Source organism: Otolemur garnettii, unplaced genomic scaffold (genome assembly GCF_000181295.1).
Source record: "Otolemur garnettii isolate 467f Iridium unplaced genomic scaffold, OtoGar3 scaffold00198, whole genome shotgun sequence".
NCBI lineage: Eukaryota > Metazoa > Chordata > Mammalia > Primates > Galagidae > Otolemur > Otolemur garnettii.
In genome coordinates this window covers 443293-452263 of record NW_003852593.1, presented here as the reverse complement: position 1 = coordinate 452263, position 8971 = coordinate 443293, and the positions used below count along the sequence as shown (strand labels likewise).

At 50.5% G+C, this 8971-nt stretch overlaps 1 protein-coding gene across 1 annotated transcript in view; it reads left to right on the top strand.

The window, feature by feature from the left end:
• RNF212 (ring finger protein 212) overlaps positions 1-6774 on the top strand; it is a 27670-nt gene extending 20896 nt beyond the window's left edge. The window contains exons 9-11 of the mRNA XM_023507701.1: positions 1738-1801; positions 3998-4067; positions 6588-6774. Of these exons, the coding sequence (XP_023363469.1) occupies positions 1738-1801; positions 3998-4067; positions 6588-6774 (321 nt within the window). The remainder of the gene's footprint in view (positions 1-1737; positions 1802-3997; positions 4068-6587) is intronic.
• The last annotated feature ends 2197 nt before the right edge of the window (positions 6775-8971 follow it).

Genomic DNA, 8971 nt, shown 5'->3' with positions numbered 1-8971 from the left:
CCATCTTTACTAAAACTAGAAAAATTAGCCAGGTGTTGTGGTGGGTGCCTGTAGTCCCAACTGCTCAGGAGGTTGAGGCAAGAGGATTGTTTGAGCCCAAGCTTGGGCTCAAAGGTTGCTGTGAACTATGACAGCAAGGCATTCTAACCACAGAGAGAGAATGATCTTCTGTCTCAAAAGAAAAATGAATGATTCTTTTTGCTCCAACAACTGCTAGATTTTCCGATGAACAGAGGACTCAGGAACTGACCCAATAAACAAAAATTCTTTCTTATTGGACACTAGGCAAGAAAAGAAAATTTTCCTCATCCTAGTCATGCATTGATAAGTTTGTGCTCACTGTGTGCGGATGATTTTCCCTTTTGAAGTTTCAAAGTTTGAAAGGATATCACACCTGGTAGTGAGAAGAGGCTTGAGGCAGGTGGAATGTCTGTCCAGGCAGTGGGAGGTGCCCAGTGAATTGCAGGTGGGCAGCAGGAGGAAGCTGCACAGACTGCAATTGGGGGAGGGGTGCCCCCAGGAGAGTGAGCCCAATCTCCAAGATTCACCATCCTGATGGCACCCCTGAGGGAGACCCAGGAAGGGAGGGAGCAGAGCACTCTAGGGAGAGGAGAGGAAGTGCTGGGAGCAGCCCTGCTGAGGTTCTGTGTGGGTGGGTTGTGAGTATAGTCATCAGCTTAGGTGGATGGGAGCATGCTTTGTGGACATCAGGCCTGCGGGCAGCATAGAGGGCCACTGGGGCTATAGGGCTGGTCCTTCCAGCCTGCCATCTTGCCAGCAAGTGAGAATGAAGGACAGGCAAGAGAGGGTCCAGGATGTGGCAGAGGATACCCTAGAGTGCTGGAGAGGACACAGGAATGTCCGTGGTGGATGGGTCAAATGATCTGTGGGGTGGGCCTGCAGGGGCCAGGGGGATAGGCAGCCAGGTCTTAGCAGGGCATGGTGAAGATGGCAAAGCCTGGAGACTGACAGGCCAGGCGAGGAGCCTGGAGCCCAAGAAGGAGGCTGAATACAGTGCCCTGCAGACACCCTAGGTCACACTGAGTAGCAGAGTGGCCTCTGCCACCAGCCTCCACTCAGAACTTCCTATGAGTCAAGCAGGGAGGCGGCAGTGCCTGCCTCACCATTGCTGGGTTGATGGGAGACTGGGCACAATGGAGCCTGGCACATGCAGCTCCGAGAGCACTACTTCCAACCTGTCAGCACCTGGATTTCAAAGTGACAAAATCAGTGCGCCCAAGATGAGGAGTTACCCAGGACTTCATGTTTTCCGGTACCATCTGAGACATCTCTTTACTTTTCTCTCTCCTGCAGTTCTTAAAAATAGATAGTGGAGCCCTAAACAGGACAGTGTTTTAGGTCCTGGTGGATCAGAGTACCTCTGCCAGCCTCATGAGGCCAGCATTCCAACAACAGAAGTGGGAGGTGAACACAGAGCCACGCTAACCAGGAATTTGTCAGAGGGAGATAAAGACTGCAGAGACAGAGCTCTTGGAAACAGGATCGCAGTGAACATGAGGCCACAGTGTCTCCTGCAGTCCCAGCTCTGGGAGGAGGGCAGGAGGATCAGTTAAGCCCTGGAGTCTGAGGTTGCTTGCCATGGTACTCTACCAGGGGCAAGAAAGTGAGACCCTGTCTCAAAAAAAATTTAAAAAAAGGTGAAAAAGAAATAGTGAAATTCTAAATCTCATAAATAGCAGCTTTGGAGTTTTATCAGTTTTCTTTTTGCCTACTTAGCCTGAGGGAGCAGCTGGCCCAACAAGAATCTCTTTGATTAGTCCACCTCAAGATGGACACATGGGTAAGTAAAAGTTCTTGCAGCCTCACTCCAGATTGATACATGTATGGGTCAAAGTATGTTCTTGGGGCCGGGTATGGGGGCTCACACCTGTAATCCTGGCTCTCTGGGAGACTGATGAGGGCAGATCCGTTGAGCTCAAGAGTTTGAGACCAGCCTGAGCAAAGCAAGACCCCATCTCTACTAAAACTAGAAAAACTAGCCAGGCACTGTGGTGGGCATCTACTCGGAAAGCTGAGGCAGGAGGATCTCTTGAACCCAGGAATTTGAGGTTACTATGAGCTGTGATGACATCATGGTACTCCACCCAGGGCAACAGAGTGAGACCTCGTCTTTAAATAAATTGTGTGTGTGCGTGCGCGTGCACACATGCACACATATGCATATATATACTCTGAAAAGTCATGTTGAATCAAAGCTCTCAAAATTTACCTAGGTGAATGTTGTCCTTCAACCAACAGCTATAATCTTGCAGGGAGAAGCTCTGAATGAGTCACAGGGGAAGACTGGTTCCTTTGTGTTCTGTCCCCTCTTCGTTGTAAACAAACATACTATTTGAGTTTTGCTTACTGGCTATTGGCTTTGGGTTGCTGATGTTTCGAAAGTGAGTCCTCCAACCCCAGCTGGTTCTCCCCTTCCCCACCCCGGGCTGGGAGGGCCCCAGCATGGCTCTCACCCTGTGCCCAGCCGCCTCCTCACCAGGGGAGCAGCTCTAGGGCCCCTGGCCTCACCCCACAAGCTGGCTGTGGGCTAGGGAGCCTGAACAGACACCCTTCTCTGTGCTGTGCATGGGACATGCTGACCTCAGAGTACACATTTTCCTGATGACATGTCACCTGCGCCTCACCGTGGCTGCTTTCTGTTCCATCCCAGGGACTGCCCATGCCTGCCTCATTGTCCTGGGATGTGTCAGGGTCCCAGAGGCTCACCAAGCTAACAACCACTGCTGCGCGCAGATGTCTGTCCTCGCTGGATTGCCCCCAGAATGCATTTCTAGAAGGCCACAGGAAACACAGGAACTCCCTTAGCTTTTGATGTATGCTGATAAGTTACAAAAAGGCCACCTTGTTTCTGCTGCCCAAGCTGGGATTGGCTGGTCAGCATCAGTTTGCAGGCTGTGGAGTGCAGGGCTGCCCTACTGTCTGCACCTGGCCTGGGGCACCTGGGGCAAGGGACGCTGCTGCCTGGAGTGTGAACCAGGTCAAGAGGGTGGCATGGCATGTAGGCTCTGGAGTGGCAGTTTTTCACACACAAGATGTTCACAGGCCAGTTGTTCACTGCCTCTAGGAATCAGTTATTCTGGCTATCTGTCCAGGACCAGCCAGACCCTACAAGATCAAACTGTTGTAAAGCAGAAAATGTGAAAATAAGATCACACAGTTCACCTCCCTGGTCCTCAGCCATTCTTCAAAGTCTTTTGAGGGTCACGCAGACCCTTCTGAGGGTCACTGTGGTGGCCTCAAACAGCCATACCCCCACAGGCAGGGACATGACCCTGTCAGGGGGCAGAGCTGCTATGCTCAGGGCTCTAGCCTGGATGCTACTAACATTCCACAACAGGCAGGGCACTGGTCAATCCGACGTTCAGTGTGCAGGGTCAATGTGCCCTTGTGCAGTATTGCCCCACAACAGAGTAGACACACCCATTTTCATGTTTCCAGAGAAGTGGATGGAGGGAGTGAACTGTAGGAAGAGCTGAGAGGACCTTGCAGGTGCTGCTGCCCTCCAGGCTATCTCCAGAGTAGCAGCAGCCCAGGCTTCCCTCCACATGTGGCATTTAGTCAAATCTCCAATCCTCTGCTGGGCTCCCCTGCATGCCTCAGGTGGGCATAGCTGCCTGTGGAGGGACAGCTCCCACCTGGGCCTGCACGTGGTAGAGTGGAAGCCCCGGCCTGAGAGCTCTGGAAGTCAGCCAGACTGATCAGTTCTGGTTTCCAGGTCTTAATATCAAACTGCTGATTTATTCAGAGGGCTTAAATATTTTTCTGTGTTGCAAAGGTACAAAAAGTTTTGTTAAAAGATTAAATTGCAAAACGGTTGCACATCCCTCACACGGATGCTTCTGTGGAGTCAGAAGGACTCAGGGGACCTCTCACTGCTACTGGTGGGGAGGGAGCAGCGGCTGCAGAGATCCAGCAGGTCTGAGTGGTTTCTTAGCACATGTTAACATGAACTACATGTGTTCTGTTCCCATCACAGGCAGCATCTCCTACCGGGGCCCTCAGAATCTTGGCCTGACACCCAGTCAGAGCATGGCGAAGCCTCTCAGGTAGTATCTGCATGTGACTTCTTAGCGACAGGTGCTAGGGAAAGTAACAGAGCCTACCACCATCCAACTCTCCAGGAAGAACTGTGGCTAAAACATTAGCTGCTTGCTCTCTAATGCTGTTTTTACGTGTTTTGAGGTTATATTGTAAATACCTTTTTATATTTTGCTTTTTTGTTTTTTGGGGTTTTTTGAGACAGAGTCTCACTCTGTGTTCCTGGCATCATAGCTGAAACTCTGGGTACAAGTGATCCTCTTGTCTCCACCTCCCAAGTAGCTGGACTACAGGTGCCCACCACAATGCCTGGCTAGTATTTCTATTTTTAGTAGAGATGTGCTCTCACTCTTGCTCAGGCTGGACTCGAACTCCTGAGCTCAGGCAGTTCATGTGCCTCAGCCTCCTGAGATCACAGGTATGAGCCACTGTGCCTATGAGTCACCATACCTGGCCATAGTTTTCTTTTTTGAAGTTAAGATATAACTTAGATATTTACCTTGTTGCTAAAATCTCCAGAAGAACCACTTAACGGCTGCCTGGTGCATTATCCCAGGAACGGAGCAGGACCAGCTTGTGGTTTCCATAAAGGGTAGGTGGCAAATGTCTCCGGCTTTTTGAACAGCTGCTTAGCAGTTCCCTTGTATTGAGGAGGCAGTGGGCATTGTGTCAGGGGCAGCTGTGCCTAGGATACCACATCACCATGGGCTGAGCCTGCCACTCTGGCTAGACCTCAGGCCCCTCACCATGCTGCAGGTGGGCTACATCCTCTGCTATGGAGTTGACCACACCCTAAGTGTACAAAGCTCAGGGGGTTCTCTAAAAGGCAGACCCTCCTTATTAGCCCCTTATCTAGAGTCCTCGGGCAGTTTCCAGTATCAAATCCACCCCTGGTTCCCCACCTCAAGCTCTCCAGCCTGCCCTGCTGCACAGTACCCTCAATCTGGAAGCTCCCCACTGTCTACCTGGCAAGGCTTGAGCATTGGCCCCAAACATCTGCCCCACTTCATCCACTTGCCTGCTTTGACATTTCCTAGGGTTGGGGCATGTGTAGTCAGTCACTGCACCCCTACCTGACACTTGACCTTTCCTCTAGCCACTGCATGGATGGACAGCTATTGCAAGCAGGATGGGTCTTGGCAAGACAGAGAATGAGCCTGGTTGTAGATAAAACTGTCTGAGGTGTTTAAAAAATGTACCCAGGATTTGCCAGGCATAGAGACTCAGACCAGTAATCCCAACACTCTGGAAGGCCAAAGTGGGAGGATCACTTGAGTCCAGGGGTTTGAGACCACCCTGAGCAACATAGGAAAACCCCATCTCTATGAAAAAAAATTTGTGAAATTAGTGGGGTGTGCTGCACACCTGTAGTCCCAGCTCCTTGGGGAACTAAGGCAGGACGTTTGCTTGAGCTCAGGAGTTTGAGGCTATAGTGAGCTGTGACATGACCACTGCATTCCAGCCTGGACAACAGAGTGAGATGCCATCTCCAAAATGTCCCCAGTGTTGTGGTGCCCAGATGTAGCAGGTGACAGCACAGAGACCACAGCCTTGAAAGTAGAGTCAATGACAGTGCCCAGGACAGGCAGAAGGGGCAAGGAGAGCTCAGGGGCAGCCACCTTCACTGACCCAGGGCAAGGTGGGCAGTGCACAGCCCAGGCACCAATGCCCATCTGTCCATTGCACTGCAGAGCAGGGGAGCATTGTCTTGCCATTTCAAGTCGGTAAAGAAGTGGTTGAGGGCTCTGGATTGATTGGTTTGCATGTGGAAGTCCTGCACACAGGCAGGGAGTCACCATCTCTAGAAATTCCTGTCCCAGGGAGGAGCAGTATATCCAGGGCTAGCAAGGCCCTAAGATGTCAAACCATCATAGAGTGCAAACAGTGAACAGCAGGCTGCCAAGGGATGAAATCTGACTGACACATAAAACTGCAGCCTGGGTGCAACCCGTAGGCTGGGTGTGGGCTGGACCTGAGATGCAGGAGTTGTCACCAGGACAGTGTGACCAGAGCATGAAGATGGACAGGCTGGCCACAGGGGCTTCTAGAACCTTCAGAATCCTGAGGGTGGGACCTGAAAAGACCCCAAGGTTAAGGGTTGAGCAGAGGGCAAGATACAGGCTAAGAGTGAGGATGGTCAGGTGGGTCCACATGGCAAGAAGGGGCTGGGCTTGCTGCACAAGCCACAGGGTTGGGGATGGGGTCACAGCGTATGCCTTAGTTGTGTAGGCAGGTGAAAGGTCAGCGTCCTAGACTCCACCCTGTTTCAACCAAGCCTCATACTGACACCAGCCCTGAGAGGAGCTGTGCACAGGACCTCCTGACTGCCGCACCACACAGAGCAGGGCTTGGGGGAGGGCCAGGACATGACAGCCTCTGTGAGAGGTTGCCTAGCTGGGGCACAGTGCTCACCTTGCTTGGCCTGGGCACTCAGAAGGGGTGAGGATGGTCAGCACAAAGTAGCATTGTCCCCAGTCCTGCAAAGATACCTCCAGCGTGTGTGATGTTTTATCTATTGAATTTGTCAGGGTTCCACCACTGCAGATGCCCTACAGGGGACGGTCACAAACTCCAGCACACCAGGGTCCAGGTGCAGCGGGGAAAGGGGCCTCTCCCAGCCTTGGAAGCTCCCAGGCTGCACTGCCTTCCCGGGCCCCAGCCACCAGGCTGCCACTCAGCATCTCTGGCCTACTGCAGAAGCAGCGCCTAGGCTAGTGCTCAACCAGCTTTGAAGAGTAGACACCGTAAGTGTGTGGCAGGGGTGATGGAACTTTGGGTATACTTGAGAATATGTTTCTGGAGTAGTTTAGAAATTTAATAATCCTCACTTTTATATATTTTGTGGATTTTAAATTATAAAGTGTTGTTAACACTTTTTTAAAGCATTTACAGGGGGCGGCACCTGTGGCTCAGTGAGTAGGACGCTGGCCCCATATACTGAGGGTGGTGGGTTCAAACCCGGCCCCGGCCAAACTGCAACAAAAAATAGCCGAGTGTTGTGGCAGACACCGGTAGTCCCAGCTACTCAGGAGGCTGAGGCAAGAGAATCACCTAAGCCCAGGAGTTGGAGGTTGCTATGAGCTGTGATACAATGGCACTCTACCAAGGGCAATAAAGTGAGACTCTTGTCTCTCAAAAAAAAAAAAAAGCATTTACAGGATATCTTAACTGTAAAAAATACACATTTAGGGAGCAGTAGCTGTGGCTCAGTGAGTAGGGCGCTGGCCCCATATACCAGAGGGTGGCAGGTTCAAGCCTGGCTCCAGCCAAACTGCAACAAAAAATAGCCAGGCATTGTGGTGAGTGTCTGTAGTCCCAGCTATTCAGGAGGCTGAGGCAAGAGAATCACCTAAGCCCAAGAGCTGGAGGTTGCTGTGAACTGTGACGCCACAGCACTCTACCAAGGATGACAAAATAAAACTCTTGTCTCTAATTTAAAAAAAAAAAAATTTAAAGTAATGAGCTCTTTTCTCCAATTTATTTTTCTTATTTGACATTTGTATTCTCAATTTCTTCAATAGTGAAGTCATTTCAAAGACAAAGTTAGCATCTTTATTACAACCCTCAAGCTCTCTGCAGGGCCTGCTCACCAGGGGGGACTCCCACTTCCTCAGCCAGCACCGGCCCTGCACATCAGACAGCATATGTAACTCTGCTTTTTCCTTAATGACACAAGTAATAAAATTGAATAAAGTATTTTAATGATTATCTGGGGAAGTATATATGTGATATATTTGAAACTTTGCTCTTAATGCCTTAGAACTTCCTTAAAATGTTTATGTTTGAGGCAAAATGAACACCCACCAACTGGTTCACTGTTAGGCTGTCCAGTTGCAACATTCTGGGGAGACAGAGTCCGCTGTGTGCAGGAGCCCAGACAGGAGTGTGTGTGCATGCCACACACACAGGCCACTCCACCACATCCTCACCTTACCTGTCCTTTGCCACATGCTTGTTTACCTGAAACTCAGGTTATATGTGAAGCCGTGTTCAGTGGACAAATGAGTCTCCAGAAACAAATTCTGGACCTGAACTCAACCTGCAGGTGAGGCCTCCTCTACCTTTCTCAGGTGGGCAGGAGACTCCTCTGTGCACCCAGCTCAGAGGGGCTCAGACCCCACCTTTTTCTCACTGGTCAGGACCACACCAGACTAGAAAGGGGATTGTGGGGTCTATTCTAAGTCTTTGTATGAGATTTATGTATGGGCCAGGCTGAGCTGCATTGTGTGTGGTCACCTTCTGGCCACCAGACGCTTGCCTTGAGGTTTGTTTTCTTGTAGTCACTGTGTAGTTGTGAGTTCAGAGTTCAGTCATCAGCCTGGGCTCAAGCCTCTCCCTGGCCAAGTGCAGCCTCACTGTCCACCTACCGTCCACACAGGGGAGCTTGCATTTAAGCAGTTTAAGACTCAATTGATGCTCAAAAACCCTTCATTTACCTGAAAATTGTCAGAGAATGTTATATGTGTTATATCTCCGTGGGCTGGTCTACGGCAGTTACCTGCAACACAGGCAGGGGAATTGCCACTCCTTTCCAGAGGCAGAGCTGAGGCTTCTCCAGCTGCACATTCAAGACTATTTATGTGGTGCACATGCCTGAGGACACCATCGCCACCACCAGCCTCCCAAGCATGCCAGGCCAGGATGCCTGTGCTACCCCACCCTCCACACCCTTCACCCTCACCATCCTTGTCCTTCTGGATGGCACGTGGCATATGCTTGGCTACTGCACTATAAGTTCACTCTGTCCTGACAATGAGCACTGTCAGATGCTGAGAAATCTCAAGGTGATGAAGTATTCTAAGTGGGCTCCCAAATCCCTAATGATGTCTAAACATTTTTCTCTGTGCATGTTATATAATATATACATGATTATTTCAAACTTTGAGATGTAGGCTAAATGTGAAATATAAGC